General features: G+C 38.1%; 1 protein-coding gene across 13 annotated transcripts in view; it reads right to left on the reverse strand.

Annotated features, from left to right (window-relative positions):
* Positions 1–2,196: 2,196 nt before the first annotated feature.
* Kidins220 (kinase D interacting substrate 220) overlaps positions 2,197–25,913 on the reverse strand; it is a 103,231-nt gene continuing 79,514 nt past the window's right edge. For 6 of the 13 annotated variants that reach the window (XM_026413363.2, XM_026413195.2, XM_026412869.2 and 3 more), the window contains 4 exons: positions 18,032–18,163; positions 16,787–16,885; positions 15,067–15,303; positions 8,101–12,773 (listed from right to left, as the gene is read on the reverse strand). In XM_026413363.2, coding sequence (XP_026269148.1) covers positions 11,511–12,773; positions 15,067–15,303; positions 16,787–16,885; positions 18,032–18,163 — 1,731 coding nt within the window. In that variant the 3' untranslated portion in view covers positions 8,101–11,510. The other 7 variants (XM_026413033.2, XM_026412952.2, XM_026412722.2 and 4 more) reach the window with 4 other exon arrangements.

A 25,913-nucleotide genomic window follows, 5' to 3' on the forward strand; every position in this document is an offset into this window, starting at 1 on the left:
ACAATGGAGTATTTTTCAGCCATAAAGAAGAAAGAAATCTCATCATTTACAGGAAAATGGGTGAAACTGAAAGGTGTTATGCTAAGTGAAAAAGCTGGACTCAGAAGCACTAGTGTCATGTGTTTTATCTTATATGTGGAAACAAACAAAAAGGATGACCTGAAAATAGAGGGAGGATTATTAGGGACTGGGAAAGGCGGGACTGGGGAGAAGGACGGACATGACACAACGTGTGCCTGTATGGAAATGCCACGGGGAGCCCCAGCTATCTGCACAATTAATGTGTGTTAACAATTACAATAAAAATCAGTGTGACTACACTCACGGTTCTCTCTCTGCTCCCCCTGTGCTCCAGTGATCTCTTGCACCACTATCTTACCACCATGGTTGCTGTGGTTTTATATCAAGTCCTGGGATCAGGTAGCCTGTGACCTTCCTGCCTCTGCCTGTGTCCTGCATCTGTTTGTCTCCCTGTTTATGTGTCTTCGTGAAACATTTCCCTCCCTCTCCTTCAACATAAAAAAGTCCATAAAATTTACAACAGTAGATCAAATAATATTTTAAGCAAAGCATTCTAGTTTGTAATAACATGACCAATCTACAACTTCCTCCCTGCTCACAGAAGGGCCGAACCGAGTGGCCACTTTTCTTCTCACTCCACTTGTCTGTGGCTGTCCCTTGAACACCAAGTGGGGGTCTGAAGACCCAGCCACAGACCTTGTTGGATAGACAGAAAGGCACAGCAAGGGTAGCAGTTCATGGGCCCTTGTGCTGCATGCTGGTTCAGGTCCCTGCTCTGCTCCGAGTGTCCCTGGCAAAGGCGAGACAGGGAATGCTTGCAAAGTGACTTCTCCTGCCTTGGCACGCTGTGTGAGTGCTGCTTAGGCAGCACCGGTTATCACAGAATCACCTCCCCTTCCTCATTTTTATTTTATTTTATTTTTTTAAGAGAGAGAGAGAGAGAGAGAGAGAGAGAGAGAGAGAGAGAGAGAGAGAGAGAGAGAGAGAATTTTAATATTTATTGTTTAGTTCTCGGCGGACACAACATCTTTGTACGTGGTGCTGAGGATCAAACCCGGGCTGCACGCATGCCAGGCGGGCGCGCTACCACTTGAGCCACATCCCCAGCCCCATTTTTATTTTTTGTAGATGAAGAAGTGAGGCCAACAAACAAGTGACCATTTAATAAATAAGTCAGGCCTGGTCACTCAGCTCTGTGTTCAACCACAATTTATTGGCCAATAGACCCTCTAATTCCATGATGGGTTTGATCAAATCAGTTATCTGGGAAGGCAAAATTCAAACACATACACAGAGACCCATTTAAAGCTATTCAAGTTAGTTATGTGGGTACCAGTGGGTACCAGCTCAGTGGAGGGGACCCTGTCAGCGACGACCGTGTAGCCAGAGGGATATGGAGAGAAACTCAAGGTCAGGAGGGCCTTGGGTCTGGACTCCCAGCTGTAGGCAGTGAGGCACAGGAGTGGGGGTGTCATCAGGGGAAGCAGAGGATGATGCCACCCAAACGAGGACTCCTGTGCGCTCAGTGCTTCCACTAGCCTGGCTCCCAGGGGCACTGTGCAGAGCAGAGCACTGCAGGAGTGGGGGGCGCTGCAGGAGTAGGGGGTGCTGCAGGAGTGGGGAGCATTGTAGCCGGCACCTCAGTCAGCATGGCCAAGTGTGCTGAAGATCCTCACGTCAGGGGTCGCTCTGTTGACTGACTGGCTAACCTGAATCTTCAGTCTTCTTCCCTATAAAGATGCTGCTGAACATGGTCGTTTAGAGGACAGTCACAGAAATCCAAATGCATTATTATGTAAAAGCTTTCACTTTTGTGCCTCTCTGCAGTCACTCTCCTGTAACTGAGGGTCGTCAGGATACTTACTTTATGTGGTCACAGGACTTATGAATCAACCCATGTGACAGGCAGCTCTGGCTCAGGGCAAGCACTCAAATGATCAGAAAGCTGATCCTATGAAACTGAAATGTCGCTAGACCATCTCAACCCACTGTCATTGTTGATGTATCTGATGGTTTCTTGGCTTTGGTGACAGTTTTGTCATCAGGAAGGGAAAGGGTACTCATTTTGCCTCTTTCTCTTTCCTTAAACACAGTGACCAAAATCATTAAAAAAAAAAAAAAACAACTCTGCAATGATTTTTTAAGTAGATATTATCTATTAACATTTATTGAGCACTAATATTGTTCAATAGTAAAATGTAAAGAAAATACATACAGTGTCATTTAGGATTATAATCTCACACACCATACTGACAAATGGGCATGATAAAGGGCAGGTGTAGGAGAGCCAGACAACAGTAAGACTGCGTAGACAATAAATATATTCAGCATTATGCACAAACTTTAAAATAGTAGTTTAATCCATGAATAATAGTGGGATGAGGGACATAAAAATATAGTCATTACTTTTTTTAATCAAAAATTAAATGTTCCAAAATAATTGGTAGGGACAAAGATGTTTGGTATTAAAAATATCAAGATTCCTTTTCTCTATAAATGTAATTTACATGGCTATAATTTTTTTAATATTTATTTTTTAGTTGTAGTTGGACACAACACCTTTATTTTATTTACTCATTCTTATGTGGTGCTGAGGCTCAAGCCCAGGGCCTCACATGTGCTGGGTGAGCGCTCCATCGCTGAGCCTCAGCCCCAGCCCATGGCTGTAAATTTTTAAGAGACTTTTCTATAACAACCCTTTGGGAAAACCCAAAGCCTATTTCTATTTTTTCCATATTTTTATTGGTGCATTATAGTTGTACATAATAGTGAGACTTGTTGTTACATCTTCATACCTGCACACAATACAGCAATATAATTTGGCCAATATCATTCTCCAATATTTCCCCTTCCCTCCCCTCCTTTCGCCCCAGTCCAGTTCCTTTCCTGATCTCCCTTTGATTTTCATGATATCCTCCCACCCTCACCCCCTGCTTTCTTTTCCTCTCTAGCTTTCACATATGAGATAAAATGGGATCCTTGACCTTCTGAGTTTGACTTACTTTGCCTAACACAATGTTCTCAAGTTTTATCACTTTACTGCAAAGGACTTAATTTTTCTTTATGGCTGAATAAAACTCCATTGTACAAATATACCACATTTTATTTATCCATTTATGTGTTGATGGTCACTTAGGCTGGGTCCATAGTTTGGCTATTGGGAATCGTGCTGCTACAAACATGGTTATGCATGTATCACTGTAGGAAGATGACTTTAATTCTTTAGGATAAGCACCGAGGAGTGACACAGCTGGTGGTTCCACGCTTAGTCTTTTGAGGAACCTCCACATTGATTCCCTAGCGCTTATCTAATTGACAATTTCACGAACAGTATAAGAGTGCTCCTTTCCCCCACACCCTCTCCAGTCCTTATTATTGCCAAACCCTATTTTAAAACAAGTAGATAATGCTGCTGGTGGTGTTTTAACAAATAAAACTAAAATTCAAATATATCTTGGGAATATGTAAGAATTGACTTTTCCATAACTGGTAAAGAACATTAAGAACAAGTATTTTCTCAAGAGTGGGCATTATGTAGCTACACTGCCTGGGCCTGAATCCTGGCTCTACCACTTAGGAGCCGTGAAACTTTGCGAAACCATTTAACCCTCTTTGTGTCTCAGTTTATCAAAAATGAATTGAGCATAGTCATGACTATTGTTATAAGATTGTCATGAAAAATAAATTAGCCACGTATGTATAAATGTCTAAGAATATTGTCAGGCACACAGGTATTTTTATTATAATGAATGTATAATGATACTTCAAATATCTAAATGAATGCAGAATGACAAATAACTGATAAAATACTTAGCATAAAAAGTTGAATTTGAACGATCAGCTGATCATGAGTCACCGTTAATCCATTATATTGCTAAAGATACAAGTGAATGTGACCATGCCATACATTAATATCATAATTTATTAAATCCAAGAAAGACACCGTCACATATAGGGTGTCTTATTAATTTAGGGACCATTAAGAAAAATATGCTGCCATTGCTTCTATTGATTGTAAAACACATTCTACTTTCAGACAGGTCAAAATGTAAAAAGAAAACCCCAATGCATCTTAGAATTAAAAGAAATTCTGATATAAAACAAACAAACAAAAAACCAACCCTGGGAAGTAATTCATAGAGTTAGATGGCAGAAGAGTTTGTTTGCAATCAAAAGTGCGGACTGTGCCTGATTGCCCACTGTGGGGGTGGGGCTGTATTTCTAGGACAGGAGTGTTTAGCTTCTCACTGAGGACCATCCCTGCTTCAGATAGGGATAGGGCAGGCAGCTGGGGTGAAGGCTACCAGATGCACAACTGCTACATGTAGAGCTACCAGAAGCCACCATGGTTCACCATTGCCATTGCTAAGGGCTGGGGAGGGCCAGGGGTTAAAGAATCCATAGCAATAGAATGTTTATATTATCAATATTTGTAATTAAATCTCAAAATCAAGCAGATTCTGGGTGGATTTGATTGTCTGAGAGTTCTTTGAATGAAAGGAATTCTAGGGGTTGTGAATTTTGGTCTTCTTACAAATTATGCCACATTGGAAACATGTTAAGCTTCTCAGAAGCATGGAAAGAACCAACTTCCTGAAAACTACACTCTCCAAAAGTCTTTCTTCCAATTAGGTGTTATGATTTTAACAGACTTTCCTAACAGAATAAAAACTAAAGTAACATTTAAGAGACATCAACAGAAAGAATTAATTGCCGCTACTGTTTAATAGTAGAAGACCACCATGTTTAAAGGCTATGGATAATTCATGTCAACTCTCAGTGCTCACCTGAATGGTCCCCTTCCTCCAGCACACATGGCCACACCCAGCTTCTGAGTCTCCCTTGATGCTCACAGGGGCCGGTGACATAGGAAGCCATGTGGACAGGGGCAGAAAGCATTGGGTGTATCAGGCCAGCCTTGGCCAGCATTAACATCCCTGCCTCCCTCTCTTCTCCCATGGATTGACTGAGCGCAGAAGGTGGGCCACAGAGCTCCACAGCCTTGGAGGATGGCAGAGCCACAAGACCAAAGAGCTAGGTCCTTACGTCTGGATGTGAACTTAGGTAATACTGAATTTACACAAACAGGAAATAAACTTCAAATGTTTTCAATCAATGAGATTTGAGGATTGTTGTTACAGTGGTTTGCCAACCTCAAAACGATAGATTTTCAAATACATAGCAGTCCATTCATTATAAAATATTCGATATGGAATCCTAGGTCAAACTTGATCAGTGGTTTGAGATGGGAAATGGCAGAGATGGGTGGGGGTGGTCACTGAAAAGAACAACTAGCCTTAGGTTAGGTTTCAGCTTGAAAAACTGAACTAGATAGGGTAAACCCCCATCTCAGACTCTGCACTGGTCCTGATATTAAATATTCTCATTACATATCCCATTTGGGGGCTCAGAGAAAACTTGCCCAACATAGCCAAGTTGAACTTCAACATGTATTCATATTTCAACATTTGTATTAGAACATATTCTAATGTAAAATACAAAATTGAACCACTTTAAGTTGATTCTACAATTATATTGATTTATAAGGTCAGAATCTCTATGAAGGACCAACCAAAGGGCTTAAGGCACACGAGAGGATTTTCAAATACATCCAGTAGGACACCTCACCTAGCACTTTAAGATGACAAAGCTTATCAAGACGGGCTGTGGAGATCCATCCTGGGAGCCTTTAACACGGCATAGTATTATTTCTTGAAAGATCACTGGAAGGCTTATGACAGGGTGGGTATAAACTGAGAAGGAGGGGCCTATAAAGAAGTAGGGCACAGATAGTTTTAAGGCACTCCCCATCGGTCCCTCAAGACCCCATGTGGGATCTGGGAACAGAGTCCCCAGCTTTGCTGCCTTGGTTTAGATGTGCTTCGTTAAAATTCACTTAAGGATGTGCTGACGTGCACAGGCTCTCTGAATTTTTTTTTATTTTTTTTTTGGTGCTGGGGATCGAACCCAGGGCCTTGTGCATGCAAGGTAAGCACTCTATCAACTGAGCTATATCCCTGTGGCTCTCTGAAATCTAGGGTCTGGCCTGAATGCTTGCTGAGGTTTGGCATTCTCCTGTGGTACAGGATGAGCACAAGGCAACTGGGGCAGAGGTGGGGAGACTCCCAACACAAAAAGACTGAACTCAGGTAAAAGAGGGAGGAAAACGCAAAGAACTTTAAAAAAAAAAAAACCCTCAAGATAAAAAGTTTAATTTACATTAAGTATAACAATATGCAGTCTACATATGCTCAGAAATACAGCTAAAAAGTGCAAGTGTCAAGAACTATGATAATTTTGAAAATAACCACCTAACTTTTTATTAGATATCTGACCAAGATGCTGTGAGACCTGATAAGTCAGGTTTTGTAGATTATTTACATGCTTTTTGCTGTACATTCGGGCTTTTACCTAAAATTCATAAAAGGAAACTTCATTATAACTAGTTAAAAATCTACAACTACTGAGAACAAAGAAAACCGGTAGAGGTGAACAACTCTCTCATCCAGTCAACAGGATAGCGTGGTCACCAAATGGTGGACTGTGTCTTCTTCACCCTACTTGGTGAGGAAGGCGGCTGTGAGAAGTTAACCGAACAGTCAGGAGAAATGAGAGGAAGTGTTGCGTGGGTCTATGGGCAGGGTATTGGGATCTAGAGTCCCTTTTGCCTTGAAAGAAAATGAAGTAAATGAGTATAAAATGTTAAAATTAGAAAATGGTAGTGAATAATCAAGACAAGCTTAATTATTTCAAACAGCTTCTTAATTTGGATAAGGAGTTCACAGTCCTACATTTTTAAAACAATTTCATTTATTTGTGTTTTACTAATTCACTTTAATGTTATTCCATGTCTTGCTAAAAACCCGGCAAAATCAAGAAAGGACTCCTAACACATCACTAAAATAAACTACACTACAAAAGAACCAGAAAGGTCGGGACCTGGGTGTATCCATGATCCACCTGACAGCTGATCTCCAAAGGCAGATAGGAACACGTGCTCTCACTGCCTTTATTCCACAGCATGGTGTCATCCGTGCTTCCTGCTAAGTTAGGGAGGTATTCACTCCAGCTAGGTTTTATTGACTTTTAAATAGCTGTCCCACTGCTTTGGAAAAACAGATGGTCCCTCTTAGGATCTTCCAACTTCACAATGGTACACTGGATGGAAAACCCTATTTGGAACTTTCAATGTGGATCTTCTCTTGGGCTAGTGAGATGTGGCCACACACTCCCTCACGATGCTTGATGCTCGGCAGTGGCAGCAGCCGCCCCGCCCAGGTAGTCACCTAGGCCACGGTGGACACTGACATTCCAGTCACGCTGTCGCTAGGCTGTGATGTTCAGTAGGTCAGGACTGTTTGCTGCACCTTGACACAGGAGTCACTGTACAGTGCTCCTACCAGGAAGTGATCCTGCCCCAAGTCAAGGAATATCTGTGATCATTCTTCTTTCTTGACTAGCTCCCCGCCCCTTTTTTTTTTTGGTACTAGGGGTTAGACCCAGGGGCATTCTACGACTGAGCTACATCCCTGGCCCTTTTTGAGACAGGGTCTCAAGAAATTATTGAGGCTGACCTCAAACTTGCAATCCTCCTACCTCAGTCTCCTGAGTCCCTGGGATTACAGGAGGGCACCCATCTATTCTTATACATTATTTTCCAGAATGCTTCACTGTACTGGAAAATTAGGACATTGTTCATTCTATAGCCACTGAGGCCCCACTCAAAAAGGGTTTCAGCCCAAATTCCAGAAAGCGCCTGTGAAGCGACCTGCCCACAGCCCGGAGCTTCAGACACCGAGGAAGGTGTAGCAGGGCTCCGGCTTGCCACTCCTTGCACAGAAACGCTTTGACCATGTAGATGACCATGGTTAATTCCTAGCAATCATTCTAGATGCTTCTTGTCTATGCGGAATAGTATCGAAAATACAAATTCTATAGTTGGTAAGAATTGTTTTTCAGTAACTGGCTTATAACTAGTAGACCTTGAAAACTTTTTTTTCTTTTTTACATACCTGTGTTTAAACTGGATCCTCTGAAGATCTATCTATCTCAAGAACAGCATTTTCTTCCTAGGTATGAAAGGGTTTAGAATTACATAAGATTTTTAAGTCTCTATTTAATCAATCTCAACCAGGGATTCTCAACCTTTGATAAGTGATGAGCCTTTTAAAAACCATCCATTGCTGGCTCATTGTTATGGATAAATTTTTATTTTCCCAGTTCATTTGTATAATCATGGCCTATGCTTACATTCTGAGGGAATGGCAGGGGGCACCACAACCTGGAAACTAATAATGCAAGCATTTTGGACAACTTGGCCAGGCCCTTCCTCGCTGCACCCGTCACAAGCAGAAAATCACCCCTACTTGTTGCTTCCCTGTGCCGGTGTCAGCAGGTCCCCAAGAGAAGCTGGGGGACCAAGGAGCCTGCTGCCCAGTCTCAGGTGTTTGCCAAAAATGCCAATTTTATTGCCCTTCCCTCTGCCTGTTTATTCCCAAGGTCACTCACCCAGGAAGTAAAGAGGGCCGTGCCCTTTAGTCCTCCCTTGTCCTAGCAGTGCAGGTGAGTTACTCAGGAGTTAGCCAGGAATCCATGAATTCTTAAACTCTGGGATATTTCTAAAACAGGCTGAGAATTCCTGGTGTAGCCAAAAATTATGTGGTCTTAAAACATTTTGAATTTAGTATTTTAGCCAGAAAAAAAAAGGATTTAATTTCATTCAAAAATTTCTAACAATTAGTATTTGTAAGGAAAAAAAAATCATGACAAGAAATACATTGTATTGTAGCACTACAGCATGCAAAAGAGTTCTCAGGAAGAGAACTGTGAATATATTCTAAAATTACTTGGCTAGGCAATTAAGATCATTCTGACCACTACATAAATAAAATTTACAGAGGTAAAATATAACCTGAAGACAAATTTTCCTTTTAATATTGAAAATGTTGGTACAGCTATGAATGCTTAAATTTCGCAGTATAAGAAAGCTGATCCTTAGAACACTCAGCAACGTGAAACTTGCCTCAATTGAAAAATATCAACAGTTTCTTTTCATTCCCAGTCTTCTCCATTGAAGAGGCTACACTCAGAGGTAGCACTCCGTAAGGCCACAGTGAGCACATCTGGCTTGAGAGGGTGCTGCACCAACAGACCTGAGGCCTACGGTGGGGGGAGAATGATTCCTAAAATATAACACTCCTAAACGAGGCAGAACCTCAGGGATCAGCAGGACTACAGCATCAATTTTCTATCATTTTTCATCCAGCTTAAAGCAGAATTGTGCATACATGTGAATCAGATTGAGCTCTGCATTATAAATATAGACACACACACATTGACACAAACTCAAAGGGATGATGGTGACTCAATAACCCATCTGGTTTGTCAATTTCTGCTCAGTGTGAAAAAGCAAACTTGTCCTGAACATTCAGTAATAGGCTGATATCCTCCAGAGATCTGGATAACCTGCCCCTTGGAGCTGCAGAAAAGCACCATCTAGTGCTCTTGATATCAACATGCTCTTGGTCCCTGAAGTTTCTGGAACACACCATTGAAGCACTGGGACCTCAGAGCCAGATTCTCTCAAAAAGACTCACAGAGGCAGTTTACAACACTCTGCCAACTATGTGACTGTATGTGAACCTAAAGTCTTTACAAACTTTAGACATGAACAACACACACACACAAATTAATTTATTTTTAATCAAAAGATGAATCATCGTCACTGTAGTGAGCATAAATCCATGAGTCAGAATAGCATGCAATTTTTTATTATTTTCTAAATCTATTTGTACACTTAATACTCCAGTATTAATTTCACGAACAATATAAAGAATATCCTCCCCAGTGACAGTAAACTGCAACCACTCACCTAAAAAGGAACAAAACTCTGCCTCTGAAATATTTACTAATTACACAATATTGAAAATGAATAAACACTGTAAATGTTAAAATATTAAAACTTTAACATGTCAGCCTTTTTAAACATTTAAAATATTTGTTAAAAGATCATGCAGAATAAACACTTCAGGAAAATGCTCCATGACACTCAAACATCAAGGCAATGAAACCCAAAAAAGCAACTATCTGCACAATGACTGGGCACATAAATAATTTAATCAGCATAGCATATTAATAAAATTGATTAAGTGATAAACATCACAAATATAACACTAAATCTAGGTCACGCATCTGTGATCTCACCATCTACAATCCTACCTGTGACTTAGGATCTACTGCCAGATTAATTCTCCATAAAGAAGTTATGTTAAACTGACAAAAAATTTTAATGCATGATGACAGGCTATACTTCTCTGGTCTATACAAAACTTAAATGTGATCATTCTCTTCACTCTGCTAACAATAAATGGAAAGTATAGAGTTTCATAGTCATATTAGTTTTACCTTTTTTTTAATTCTTGCTTTGTTACATGTCTTTAATTTTTTAAAAATGCATTTTATTTTTTATAATTTTTCCCTGGAATTAACATGCTGATTTAGGAACAGATGAAGTAGACAAATTCTGCCCTAATTTAGAAATTATTCAGTTTTACCTAATATTGCCTTGCCATTTGTCACTAACCTGATTTCTTCATGCGCTCATTTCATTAATAATTAGTGCCTATTATTCATGTACCCCTAATTCTCCAGAGAAAAAATTCATGTTTCTTTCCCTCTCACTGCTAAGCTCACTAAGAAAAGTTGGGCATAGGTGAGAACAGACTAGGGTGGCTTCTAGGGCACAGGTGGATGGTGCTGGGATTTGAAGAGAACTCAGACACTATGGAGGTTATCAGCCTGCCCGCCCCCACCCCTAGTCTCCGAACAGCTCATAATGGCCTACTTATACTACTATGGGTACTGTTGGCTCACTTTCTTGTCAATTTTTAAAGCCCTTCTTGTTATATATTATATGGTTCTACTTAAAATTTAAACTTCTTTGATAAGCAATTTGACACTATACAGAACACTGATTCTCAATCTACTAAGTATTCCTTCACCTTTAATATCTGGGACACTCTAAAATATGTAAATTCTTTCCTAGATTAAACCCCTTAAAAACAAAATTTGCTTTTCTGCTTCATCTAACAGCATGATTTTCCTTAAATGTTTGATGAATGGATGTTCTACAACAGGGAGCACTAGTTTTTTCTTTTGCAAATTAAGCCCTTTAAATTCAATAAAACATTTCTGATCTATCTTTAAAGCATGATCTTGTCTCAAAAAGTTTTATGGAGTTATGTGCCAACAAAAGACTTTTAAAAGTAAGGTTTTATGCTGCTAAATATAGAGACAATAGAGGCTGGCTCGTGAACTGCCATTTCTTAGGTGTCCTCTGTTGTAAAGCACATACTTCTTTCACCAAAGGCTTGACCACCTATTAACAAACTATAAATGAAATGCATACAGGTGATATACATGATTGTTTCAAAATATAGGACAATTTTGTTATAAGCATAGTAATACTATTCCACTTTTCCTTGCTTTTCTTAAAGAATGCTTTCTCTTTCTTCTCCGAAACCTGTACTATCAGAAGGTGCCACTGTATGGAGCTCCGGAGAATCTTTCGAGAGCCTTGTGTAACTTGAACGCTGGCTACGCTTGTGTGTCATGCTTTTTAGATTTTCATTCTGAACAGCAGTTGGGTTGGGACTGGATCCAGGCCTCAGAATGACTTGAGAAGTCTCCCTCATTCCCTCCATTTCATCAAAATTTTGATTGGCTCTATTAGCTGGAGCAGTGTTGTTGTTCAGGGTCATGGTACTCGGGGTTCGATTCAGATTATAGGTCTTCTGGCACGCAGGCCAGCTCTCTTCAGGGCTGCTAGCTATCAGGCTACATTCAGAAGGGCTTTTCTTGTCTTCTGAGCAAATGGACATCCGAGCTATAACTGGATCTTGCAGGCCACTCAAGCTATGTGGTATTCCCCTCTTCCCACTATGACTGTCATCTTCCAGCTCGATGAGGTTTGCCTTTTCAAGCTGAGAATCATCAGCTGCTTCATTGTGCAGAGAGTGATTGGGAGAACTTTCGTTGGATCTCACTCCTGAATCCGATGAATCCTTTTTGTCAAGGAGGGCATCAGATAAATATTCCTTAGCTTTAATGAAGGTTCTGATTGGCTCCGTGCTGTGTTCTGGAGACTTAGATGCTCTCTCTGCTTTGCCTTCAGCTTTTTTCTCTTTGTCATCTTTAAGCAGTGGAGTATTATCTGATTCTTCTGCACCAGATTCATCTTCATCACTTGGAAGTTTCTGATAGCGCAGTCCACTTCCCTTAAGCTTCAGATCTGTCTGGAAGAGACTGGACCTTTCTGAGGATTTCTTGCCTAGAAGTAGCTTACTACCCGACTGGTCAGATTTTTCATCCTCTTCAGTAATAGGATCCAGGGGCGAGGCATCATTAGTGGAAACCCCTGATGATGAATAATCTATAACGTCCCCCCTCTTCATTAAAAATGATTTCCTCCCATCCTCTTGCTTTGGCTCACTTTCCTTCCCCTTTTCTTGTTCTAGATTAGAATGAATAGAGCCCCCTGATGAACTCTGACCCATGTAATATGTGCTATGTGGAGAAGATCTGCCACTAATTGTTGTAGACCCTGTGCCCCCTTCTAATTGGGACATTTGAGCAATATATTCTCTATATGCATCTCTATACTCGGCCTGCACCTTATCAGTAAGCTTTGAAATTTCAATACTGGAATCCTGGGAATTGAGACTCGAAAGACTTGGGGTTCTGCGAGTTTGTGACTGTGAAGACAGAAAAAAAAAATTAAGAATTCAAATAAGCAAAAAAAAGAAAAAAGAAAAAAAGAAAAAAGAAAGACATAACAAACATCAGCTTAGAAAACATATATATATACAATAACAATTTTAAATCATCAAAATACCAAGTTCTTTTAAAAGAACTCTACCTAACACATGTTAACAAAAGTGTGAACTTACGACTGATTTTACTGTTATTAGGAAGTTTTATGCAAATTTTAATAAAAGTAATTTATCATTAATATTTAAAAGTATAATTAAAGTTTATATTAACAAATAATACTAGCATTTATTTTTATAATGTTACATTTTCAAATTTTATTTCAGGTAAAGTCACCTCACTGATAAAAACTCCTCTTGGAAGAAAGAAGGACAATGAGAGTTAAGACATATCTCAAGACAAAACACTTGCGTCTTCAAGACATGATAGAAGGAACCTGCCTCAACTTGTGAGACATGGAAGTTTCTGTCAAATTTCAATCCAGAGGAAGAAAATGTACTTCAAATGCCAAAAGGGAAGGATTTAAAAGGAATAGAGTGTAACAGAGAAGAGAAAGATTTCTAATAACTGCAGTGAAAGCCATGAGGCCAGAAGCTGGGCCCTAGTCAACACAGAAAATGAAATAATTTTAAAAGTCTGACTTCCAAAATAAAGTTTTGGGATTAAAATTGCTTTAGATCCCACGTAAAGCTAATAAATGAGCAATCTACAAAGTACAGACTGGGAAACAGCAGTGGGCTATGGAAGAAGAGGCATCACAAGAGTTTAGAAAGGGGCAAGAGCAAAGCCTGATCCTGGACAAGAAACAGGGCAAAGCCTGCTCTGTAGAAGGTCCTGGACCCTTGAGAAGGCTCCGGACACTGTCAGACAGGAAGGACAGTGCCATCTTCCATCCACAGTACAGCTGTTCCCAAAGGCAGAGTGTGGCCCCTGACAATGCTATCTCCCCCACCCACCTTCATCCTCCCAGGAGTGCACAGGAGACAGAACAGTGCTCAAGACAGCAGCACTCAGGGGACCCAACGTTCTTCTAGGAAGCCAGGCTTTAAAGAGATGCGCAAAATAATCCCATTCGCACTAGATTTTGTTTTGTTTTGGAAAACAGCCATTCTTCAGAAAAATATTATCTTAACATGTATTTAGTTTATTTTTAAATAAATTAATAAATATTTAGAAAAAATTTTGGTTTATATTTTTAACACAATAAATATTTATAGTAAAACATATAAACAAAATTCTTTGGGGTCCTCAATGATTTTTAAGAGTATAAAGGGATCCTAAGAACACTTTGAGGACTGCCGCATGAATGGGAAACAAAGAACTTTCCGGGTACAGATGGAAATACCAGGAATAGTAGAGCTGAGGTTGAGATTTCTTAAGAAGTTTTAAAAGGAATCCTAGGGAAACGAAAGGCACTATTGAAACACAGATAAAAGAATAAAATGTGGGCTTTGTTTATTATAAAATACATAATTTTACCTGTGTTAATATTCAATAATAAAATGGTTTCTCAACTTAAATAAGATAGAAAGAAGAAAAAGGATGAAAAAAGTATTTTTACTACTAAACAAAACACTCTTAAGAATGGTGGCCCTGCCAGGTACTGCTCTTCCTGAACACTACTCCCTCATCAGCAAAGGTTCCTTAAGATTTTGCTGTTTTCCTCCCTTGCCAGCTTCTGGACCCTGCTGTTTTCCACTAGTTCCTCTTCTTATTCTGCTTACTCCTCCTCCTGGGTCTCTCACTTGTATTTCAGTTCTTGCTTCTCACCTGTCCTCCCTTTTCCAAGACTATCCCAAGGGAGATCTCACTTATGTCCAACAGCAGGTGACAAAGGGAGGACAATACCCACAAGGAGTGTGTGTATCCTGGAAAATCAAATTATAGGCTGGGTTCACTGGGAGGACGGGGCTAATTGTCAATGAAAATTTGCTTCAGGCAATGATGAACTGCCCTCCCAGGAACACAGCAAGGGAAAGGCGAATCTGCAAGCACCCTCAGCACTGCAGCCCAATCCTTCTTACTCTCCACACCATTGCCCTACTTTATTTTCACAGTCCTTGTCAATTTTTGAAACCTCTTATTTTTCCCTATTTTACTGAATGTCCCTTACCAGGTGAACACAGCTGCCTGAGAAAAGGCACTCCTCTATCTTGCCCACTTGGGTACTCATTAAGCATTTTCAGAGGTGACTCTATTAGCATACTACTGTATTCTCAGTGAATCAAATACTGCCCTTATTCTTCAATATTATGACATATGCCATGCAGTAAATACCTGCCAACTGAGATTACTGTGACGCGGGGCGCCTTCATCTAGACCAAGTGTGTTCAGTTCTTCAAAGCTGAAGTTCAGTGTGTAAGGAGTCTGATTGGAAAGTTCAGTATGAGGCAATTCGCTGTGTGAAGACCGACGAGCAGACTCCCCATGAGGAACTGGGGCACTGGTGTTTTCATTAAGAAAACGGGGGTCTTCAGGGACCACTTGGTTTTCTGCATTTCTCATTTCTAACACCTTAACAGAAGAAAAGACATCATGTCTACATTGACAAATCACAATTAAAAGCTTTACAAATCGTTTTTAAAAATATAACAATATAAAGATATAACGGGAATGAGAAGGCACACATACTCTAAGTGAATTTCTAATGAATCTCTACTTTAATAACACTGAAAGAATGGCAGAAATCATCTAAAATATATACAGTTCTTACTCTTAATTTGTCCATTACATCATTAGTTTAGTTAAAAATCTGAGAGCAAAACAAAATGCAACTGGAGTGTGTCAAAGAAACCCAGAGCTGGGGTATAGTCAAAGCATTAAAGGTAGATTTCAAGCAGTGAGGAAGATATAGCCTCAGTCTAGAGCTGGCTCATCACAGCAAGGCCAAGTGGAAATTCACAGCCAAGGAGCAGGGAGGGTTTGGTTGTAAAGAGGATTCTGACTCAACAGATTTTACAGAATGCTTGATGAAGGCAGGGGAGGGGAGGTTGGTAGGCAATGAGGAATCTGATCAGATACCAAAAGCAATCACATGTTGAGGCCAGGGGTTCCTTCTAAACCAATTAACAGGGATTCTTGCTAGAACACAGCCAAGTAGGCCTGGTAATGCTGGACACTGAGGGTTGAGGCCTGGAGGGCACATAGGGGCCTGATTAAGTAGGGAAAAATGAAGGAACTTTGGATTGTGCAGAGGGGAGGGAGGGGAGGGGTGGGGCTGTGGGGATGGGAAGGACAGTAGAATGAGACAGACATCATCACCCTATATACATGTATGATTACACTACTGGAGTGACTCTGCACCATGCACAGCCAGAGGAATGAGAAGTTGTGCTTCATTTGTGTGCAATATGTCAAAATGCATTCTACTGCCATGTATAACAAATTAGAACAAATTAAAAAAAATAAAAAGTCCATGTTAGTTAAAAATAAATAAACAGAAACAGAGAGAGAGAGAGAGAGAGAGAGACAGACACAGAGAGAGAGAGAGAGAGAGAGAGAGAGAGAGAGAGAGAGAGACACACACAACAGACAGACAGACACACACTTTGGCAAGTGAAAGCATGGAGAGTTGGAGAGTAGTCTCTTCCTCAGATTTCTGGGAGAAATGTCCCAAAAGGCAAAGATTGCCACATACTGCTGTGTGTACTCTACATAACACAGGATGTTACACAAGTATAAAGTTCAATTAAAAACACTTTTTGTGTAGTGTTGGGACTTGAACCCAGGGCTCAGTACATACCAGGTTAGTGTTCTAGTGTTTGGGTGCATCCCCAGCCCTTTATAAATTTTATTTTGAGACAGTGTCTCAATAAATTGCCTAGGTTGGCCTGGAACTTGTAATCCTCCTTGCCTCTGGCTCCCCAGTAGAAGGGATTACAGATGTACACCACCACACCAGTTTAGGCCAGTGCTTGTTGGTTCTGGTTTTATACAATGTTGTAAATAATTTAATGTTTTAATAACAGTGTTATCCATATCATAATAAATATCTTACTGTGCTTCTGAAAAGGTGCCAGTCTCCAAAATTCATACTCATTTCTTTCTTCAGTTCATCAATATTACACTGAGCTAATACCCGGCCATTTATGTTTGCCTGAGTAAAAATAAAATCAAGTATAAAGACAAAGTGTAAAATATTCTGAATCACTAGTGATTAACAAGTACTCTTATATTTGGTTTTAGAGTCTTTAAAGACTACCTCTAAAAGGTTATCATCCACAAGATAGTAACAAACAAGCTGAATTTGCATAACAAAAGCCACTCCATCTTTTCCCAAGTGTCAAGCATTCACATAAAACATCACCCTTCGGAGATCCACCCACAAGCTAACTCTCCCAGCTAACTCCAAAACTATTTACCCTGCCATGGGTAGCAAGAAAAATGTTACCGTATATATACAAATGTAACCATGGAAAAACTGACTATATCTGGACTTGGTTGACCTCAGATAGGAGATGACTTCCCTGCAACCCCAGGCATCATCAAACTGTGTGGCAGAAACAGGATCTCAAAAGAGACTTCTATGAATGCATTAGCCTTGCAAGTCCAAAGCTACATGCTTTCATTCATTGTGACAGGATCATAAATCTTATATGTCACAAAAATGTGAAGTTGTGGGAAACGTGTTGCTAGTGTGACCTACTCTGATAATTATTAAATATACAAATATAATTATAGGCCAAGTATTCTTATCCAAAACACTTTTGACCAAAAGTATTTCACATTTCAGAGTTTCCAAATTTGGGAATACTAGTGGGCTTTTGGCATTGAGTAGTCCTAACTTGAGAATCTGAAATCTGAAACGTTCTGAAATCTGAAACTTATATTGATCCCCATGTCCAAGAAGCTTCAGACTTCAGAGGATTTTGGATTTTGGGCTTTAAGGAACACTTCAACGGTTATTCTCAAGCCTCATGGGAAAAGATGTTCACCTAAATGTGCAGTCCCCTAGAGCTTTCAATTTCTTATCAAGGCATTTTTTTTTTTTACTTATATTAGGGCTTTTTTTAAAAAAAAATAGCATTGTAACTCAGCTACTTTCTTTTGTCCATTTGTAAAATAAGAGCTAAAAGGGCAATTTTTAGGACACAAAATCATGGCTCCTGCTTTTCATTTACAGCCTTCCTATTTCAGCAGATAGCCCCTCTTTGAGAGGCTTGGTTTGAAGTACGCCCCGTTCAGGGCCTTGTCTTCCACACCCGCAGGCCTTCTCCACTGGGCATAAGGATGCGCGTATCACCTTTTTGATGGTAGCACAGTACTGAGGCAGCATGCTCTGCTCCAGCCCTTCTATTTGCTTCAGTTTCTCACATACTGCATCCACATTCATGGAATTCAATGACAGCACGGTTCCTGTGCCTGGGCCTGATCCCTAGATAGGTCAAGGAAAAATACATGCATGAATACTATCTAATGCCAGATACATGAGGTCATGTGACAGAAAAATCATTCAGTTACATTTCTGAAATAAACACAACAAATGCATGTAACATGGTAAGGAAACACCACTGGGAACAGATTTAGCTACTGTTTTTCCTTAACAAGTAGCTTTTATTATAGCAGACACAGCCTGATCAAAACCACTTTTCTAAACTAGAATATGGCCTACACCAAGTTCTCCAAGGTTTATAGCCTATTCTCAAGAGAGAAGGGTCTTCAATAAGAGAAAGGACAACTGGTTATAGTGGTATACGCCCATAATCCCTGCGACTCTGGAGGCTGAGAAGGGAGGATCACAAGTTCAAGGCCAGCCTCAGCAATGTAGCAAGAACCTGTTTCAAAATAAAAAGGGCTGGGGATGTATGTAGCTCAGTGGTAGAAGAGTGCCCCCTGGGTTCAATCCCCAGTACTGCAAAAAGAGGGGTGGGGAGAGAGGTGAAGGGTTAAAAGGAAAAAAAAACATGAAAAATTAGTGATGCTTACATTATAGGACTACAAAAGATCAAGGGATCTAAAACTTTCCCTTCTAGAATATGTACAATGATCATATAACTCTCAACAGTATTACTGCTAAACACATGTGAAAGTAAATAGAATCTAGAGCTGTTCTCATTTAAAAAGAAAAGTCAAAATAATAATTCTAGTACTCAGATGAAGAAAAACATCTGTTGTGATGACATACTATGGATTCACCTGTGGTGCTCTCTTCAATTATGGTTGTGCACATGGAGGCCCAGGAGCAGCATAAACAGTGCTGGATTTGGACCAGAACCCAACTGATGAATGAGGTTTTATAATTTCCTATTTTCTTTCATACAACTATTTTTGAAGATGTTTTGGGAATTATAACCATAATACAGAGAAGATAAACCAACTGATATAAAGGATAAAGATAATGACATTTCAAAGAATCTTCCTGTTTACCGTTCAATCTAATCTTCAAATGATAAATAAGGTTTATCATATCCTCAAGGGTATATTAATTTATTAATATTTTCTACTGCTTTTATCAGTATCTGGACAAAAGGTAGACTACTGCGTAGTTAAAAATGCCTGTTAGGCACTTGATAAACATTATTTGTCATGTGAAAACATAACATAGTATTCTTACTACTAACTGACAAATACATATACACACAGTATAGATACAGCACATGCAAATATTACGTACAAGCATAAATACAGCCAGGGAAGCAGACGCTATTGAATAGACAGTTGGAGTAGTAATTTTCTAAGTGTTAGGAAATCTTATCAAGTTTATGAAGTATTTTACAGGCTCATAAAAGTTTATAAATTAATGACCTAGAATACACATTTCTCTAGACACATTTACTTAAGTTTGTTTTAAATTGATTACAAATTTAAAATGTTCCATATATTATACTGTCCAGGGCTGAACTGCTTTTAAAATATGAATGGCAAAACACTAGTTCTTCCATAATCTAGTTTTAATATCTCTATACAGAGTTCTGTTTTCTGCCTGGATGAGTACAGCCAATATTCAAAGTGTTAACTGTCTACTATCTACTATGGCAATATTTTCTATGGATTTTTAGTGCCAAACTTGTTTTTTAAATTTTTCTTTTAAACAGCTTTAAAGAGAAATAATTCACATGCTATATAATATTCTCATTTAAAATATTCAATTCAATGATTATTAGGTTAATATTTATATCACTGTGAACCATGACTACAATTTTAGAACACTTTCATTACATGCAATATTTATTCTAGACATTTTATACCAGCAGAATCCTATGTGACCTTTTGTATCTGACTTCTTTTTCTTACCATGATGTTTTCAGGGTTCATCCATGTTACAACATATAACAAAAAATACTTTATTTTTTTATTGCTGAATAATATTTACACACAAATATTTAATATTTGTGTGTGTGTGTGTGTGGTACTGTAGATTGACCCAGGGTGCTCTACCATCAAGCTACATTCCTAGCCCTTATTTTTAGATTTTAATATTAATTAATTAATTAGGTATATATGAGAGCAGAATGCATTTTGATTCATTGCATACAACTACAGCACAACATTTCACTTCTCTGGCTGCACACGATGCAGCGTTGCACCATATGTGCAGTCATACATGTACCTAGGGTAATGGTGTCCAACTCATTCCACCATCTTTCTTGCCCTCACCCTACCCCATCCTCCCCTTTGCCCAACCAAAATTCCTCCATTCTTCCCATGCCCCACCCTGATTATGGATCAGCATCCACTATCAAAGAGAAGATTTGGCCCTTGGTTTTTTGGGATTGACTTACTTCACTTAGCTTGATCTATTCTTAAAGTTTGAGACAGGGTCTTGCTAAATTGCCAAGGCTGGCCTTTTTTGATGTTCCTGCTTCAGCCCCCTAAAATCCTGGGATTACAGGCATGTGCCACCACTGTATGACTACATTTATCTTTTAAATAATCTTTAATTCTGTCTTTCAAATGATTTTATTCCTCAACCTGTTTCCTTGCTCTGGATACATTTGCTTTTTTTGTTGTTAAAAAAATCACAATAGTTTAAGCAACATAATAAATGATTGATGTGCTGGATTATAATTCATATATGAAATAAATATTCACACTCCCTACTGATATAACTACATACTTAATAATTTTAGAAATCCAATTAATAAATGTGAAGAGAGAAGCAGAAAATGACTACCAGTCAAACATCACAATAATGGAGGTTGTACTCAAGATCCACCAAAGGATGTTAAAAATCATGGGTAAGAATAAATAGAAACAGGACATTTTTGGAGTTTCCAAGTATCTACTCCAAAATATTTGTTAATATGTAAAGAAAAAATAAAGCCTTACAGTGTTGAAACCTGGTAGATGTCACCTCAACCAAGTGACCCAGGTTAGCTTTCCCAGTGGCAAGACTTGTGAGTATCAGGAACCCTCTACCATGAGGCACTGGGAGGCCACTCTGTGGTCTTCTTGCCATGCACAACCTCCTTCTAACCATGCAGAAACATCAGAGAAACTCAAATTGAGGGAGGCCCTATAAACTAACTGACCAGTATTATTCAAAAGTGTTAATAAATGTTATGAAAATGAGGTAAGATCAGAGAACTATCACAGATTAGAGGAAACCAAGGAGAAACAACAGAACATAACTGGAGAGGCTCCTGACCAGAAAATAATATAAGTGGAAAAACTGATGAAATGCCAGCAAGTCTTGGTGTAGTACATAGTGTTGTACTAGTTTTAATTTCTGCCTTTGATAATTGTGGGAGTTATAAAATTCATTAATATTAAGGGTATACCATTTTTACATCTTTTCTTTAGGTCTAAAATTATTTTTATAGTAAAATATTGTTTAAAAAATCCCAAGAGCGACCTGGGGACATAGCTCAGTGTTAGACAATGTATGAGGCCAAATAAAAAATTCCAAAAGAACTCTCTTTCAGATAAAGCTAAGACAGACAAATATAACAGAAATAGACCATATTAACTCTGTCAACTAGGGTAAAAAGTATAAAATGACAGACATACATGCAGAATAAGATTCCCATAATTCCATCAAAACTACAGTCTGACTTTTGATTATCTATTTATATAAAGTTGGGCTTTATCAAGGGAGAAATTATCAATTAGCAAAACTGTGTTATAATGTTTCTTTGAATAAAGAAAAACCAGTAATTACCTGCTAGGTCTTTTTTCCTAAAATAATCATAAATGATAAAATTATTTTGAAATCAAATAAATCTTATAACCAAAATAATGATTTTTGGTTAGAAATTCCATTTTTTTTAAAAAAAGGAGAAAAGAGTATAAAAGTGATAAGGAAATAACAAAAAGCATATTCAATAATTCAGTAGGCAAATTCTTAATAGAAACTAAATATATTACTTTTCAAATACAAAAAATAACTCAAATGATATATTTTAACATTTACCATGCATTCTTACTTAAAATTTACCTATTATAAGTAAAAAACAGATCACTTTGGCATACTGATTTTATAAAGCAGAATTTACTTTTTAAAATAATTTCTAATTTGGGGACTGGGGTTATGGCTAGGTGGTAGAGCGCTTGCCTCACATGTTTAGGCCCTGGGGTCGATATTCAGCACCACAAATAAATAAGCAAATAGAGTGATGGTGTTGTGTCCATCTACAACTATAAAAAATTTTTTAAAAATTTTCTAAATTGTAAAGTGCAATGTAGCAAATGTTAGTTTAAACTGTTAAATATAAACTTCAAAATGTGAACAAATTAGAATTTCTCCAGGTATAAATAAGCAACAAAATATTAAAATTATTTTTGGGTAAATGTTTCATTTCATATTGTAAGTAGATTAAAATTGTATTCTGAAATGTTACCATCTTTGGTAAATTTATTAAATGAGCTTAAAATTGATTAGGCAGAAATTAATGCCATGCAAAGGCTGAAAGCAACTGTTAAAATACATCCGAGGTACGAAAACAAGCAGAGGTTTGTTAACAGCCAAGCATGAAGAGGCCAGTGACTGCTTTTAATAGTCTAGTAAGGAGAGAAGGAGAGCTCACTCAGAGTTGCTGTACCTGTCTCTGTCTGTTAAACCCAGAGTCACTCGGCTTTAAGGAAGGAATAAAACAGAGTGAAGGACACGAGGACAACATCACAACCACAAGCACTGTGAACCCAGGCAGCACCCTTGGCATGCCTCATATTTCCCCTTCACTTTGAACAAACCACCCCGACAGCATCACAGAGTAGATGATGCATACATGCGCGCACATGTGTGCGCACACCCACACATACTTATTTTCATTAACATGCACTTGGTAATTTTAAAGTTATAAAATTTCTCAAAATTTTTTTCTATTATTTTTCTATTTAAAATTCATATTTTCTATTATTAATCATGTACCATATAGTCAAAAAGAAAACTGGGAAATTAAATCTGCTATAAAAAGTCAATATTCCTCCTATATATAAGTTTAGAACTTAAAAACATTTAATAAAAGGGCTTATTTAGCTTATTATATGATTAACTTATAAAATGAAATATCATGTGGATAAGATCAAACCATGTTATATGCATATAAGAATATGCCACAATGAAATCCATTATTGTGTATAACTAAAATATACTAAAAAGTAATTTTTAATTGCCAAAAAAAAAACCCAAAACAAATATCTAGCTTCATTGTAGTTAATTGTCAGAGAAACACTTTTAAATGGAGGTTTGTCCGTGTAATATGATGTATTAAGAACTATGTAATGTTATAAACGACCAATAAAAAAAAATAGGGAAGATGAAAAAAAAAAAATAAAAAAAAAATATGATCCAAAAAAAAAAAAAAAAAAATAAAAAAAAAAAAATAAATGGAGGTTTGTTTCATTGGGTATGTAGACCATAAGAGATGACCTATAACACCATATCAAAAGAAAGGCCTTAAGAGTCTCACAGTCCAAGAAATTACAAATGTGATGGAGAGAACCCACATACTATGATTAACATAGTATTAGATACATAAATTTTTTAAAATTCTAATTCAAAGCAAATAACAACTGCTGTTAATTTTTTCTATATGTATTTAATTGGTGGAAAGTACTCTTGGTATGTTTAAAACAGTCTAAAAATGATGACAATATTCTTCATTTACAACATCACTTTAGTAAACAACAGTCAGGAGTTCTGCTGGTCTAATGTCAGATGTCTTTCGTTTAACATAATATCTGGAACTCATCATGAGAATCCCATTTTTACATTTACATTATCAAGCTGATTATAAATAAAATTTCAAAAAGTGACTATCTCTGGATATTTGCAAAAATATCATAAAAGGAGTGCTAATGAAATTATGCTTCACTATAACATACTCAAATCATAAGAGAATGCTACTCTTAGTTGGAAAATGTACTCTCCAAAGTAACTGAGAAATAATAATCTTGTCAAAGTTGACAGATAAAATTTAGTACATTCCAAGGGAAATATTTTTTAAAACACAGGTACTACACAATTACAATGAATATGATTTGTTATTTTTTAAACTTTTACATGTATTCTCAGCTATAAATGGTAACATTACTGTAATATTTCTGGTGAATTTAATTGAAGTTTATCAGTTGTTTAGGAAAAAGGTTTCTTAATTGAAATCTGACAGGAAAGACTTTGAAGCAGGAAGTAAATATACTTTTTGCTACACTTTAATAAAGGAAAAAATGAACTGAAATTATTCAAATGAAAACTCATTTCTAAAAGTGTGAATGATGCCCACGTTGGTTTTGCCACCAGCTCCCAGGACCCCTGTCCAGAGCACTGGTCTAAGTAAAACCTATTGTCCCAACTCCTTACCCACAGCATCTTTAACTTTCTTGTCCAAGTCTTCTCCTGAACAATGAGAGACATCTTGGTTTGGACACATACTTTGAAAACAGGATGTAAGTTCTAAGCCAGTGGTGGAAATATGAATTGTCTACAAGTGAGCCCCATCTTTTTTTACTTGGTCACTCCATGAACTGGATCCTGTTTAATGAAAATCAAGACCTTCATTTTTAATGCCTTTATTAAACAATAGTTTTCTTCAATCTCTGCATGTAAGAGCACAGTGGAAGCTGTGTTATTGTATTAAAGCTGCATTTGTAATTCTGAAGTTCTTTATGTTTAAATTTGGTGCTATTTATTGTCATGCTTTTTCAACAAGGCATAAAGTGATCTAAAGATGTCTCAAAATGTCAAGAAGACAAGAAAGAATGACTTCTTAATATTGTTAACTCCCTTGGGGGCCTTCAAGGCCACAGCCAGCCGTAGAGGGCAGGACTTCTAGCAGTTGTGTTACCTGCTGTACCCTGGCTGGCAGTGCCTTGCATGCTCAATTAATGTGTGCTGAACAATGAATGACCACACAGGCACTGCGGTACTCCAGGCTCCGTGAGTCAGGGAAGGGTAAAAGGATAAAAAATGCCATGTTATTCCTTCCTTTGAAAAATGTTTGTCAGTGAAATGCTGTTACCACAGGAGCAGCGAACTCTAAGTCACTGCCATGGGGGAATGGGAGAGAGACCTGGCCCAACCCAGCCATCCTAAGCTGTCCCAAAATGATCTCAGTGCCACTACAGTTGACCCTTGAGGAATAAGGGGATTAAGGACACTGACTCCACACACCGTCAAAAATTCAGAGAATTTCTGACTCCCCCAAAAGTTAACCGCCAATAGCCTGCTGTTGACTGGAGGCTTACCAATGACGGCTGATTAATACATTTTGGTTGCTGTATGGATTACATACATACATGAGCACCTTGTGTCTGTCCAGTCACCTTGGTAAGCAGCTAACTGGACAGACAACTGCTCACACCAAGATGGCCAGCATCCCACAGTATTTTAAGCAGAGTGTCCCAACACTTGAGCTCCTGACAAGAGCAACAGGAGATTGCTAGAAAATTACTGCAGTAAGTATTACGGTTAATTTTACGTAGTTATGATTTTATACTGTGTCTTTACACGTTTTACATTTCTCTCATTGTAAATGCACCATGGATAGTCTTGGTATGCATAAGTTTGAATAAATTTTAACTATAATAGATTTGTATATATTTTGTGGAAGTAAATGATAAAATAGACTTATCTATGCATACTTTATGTATTCATGATACACCATATTTTCTTAATTTTTCAATATTTCTAGATTACAGTTTGTAAAGGTTTTTCAAAGTGTTGCAAATCCCAAAGAGCACATAAA

This window comes from Urocitellus parryii, chromosome 12 (genome assembly GCF_045843805.1).
Source record: "Urocitellus parryii isolate mUroPar1 chromosome 12, mUroPar1.hap1, whole genome shotgun sequence".
NCBI lineage: Eukaryota > Metazoa > Chordata > Mammalia > Rodentia > Sciuridae > Urocitellus > Urocitellus parryii.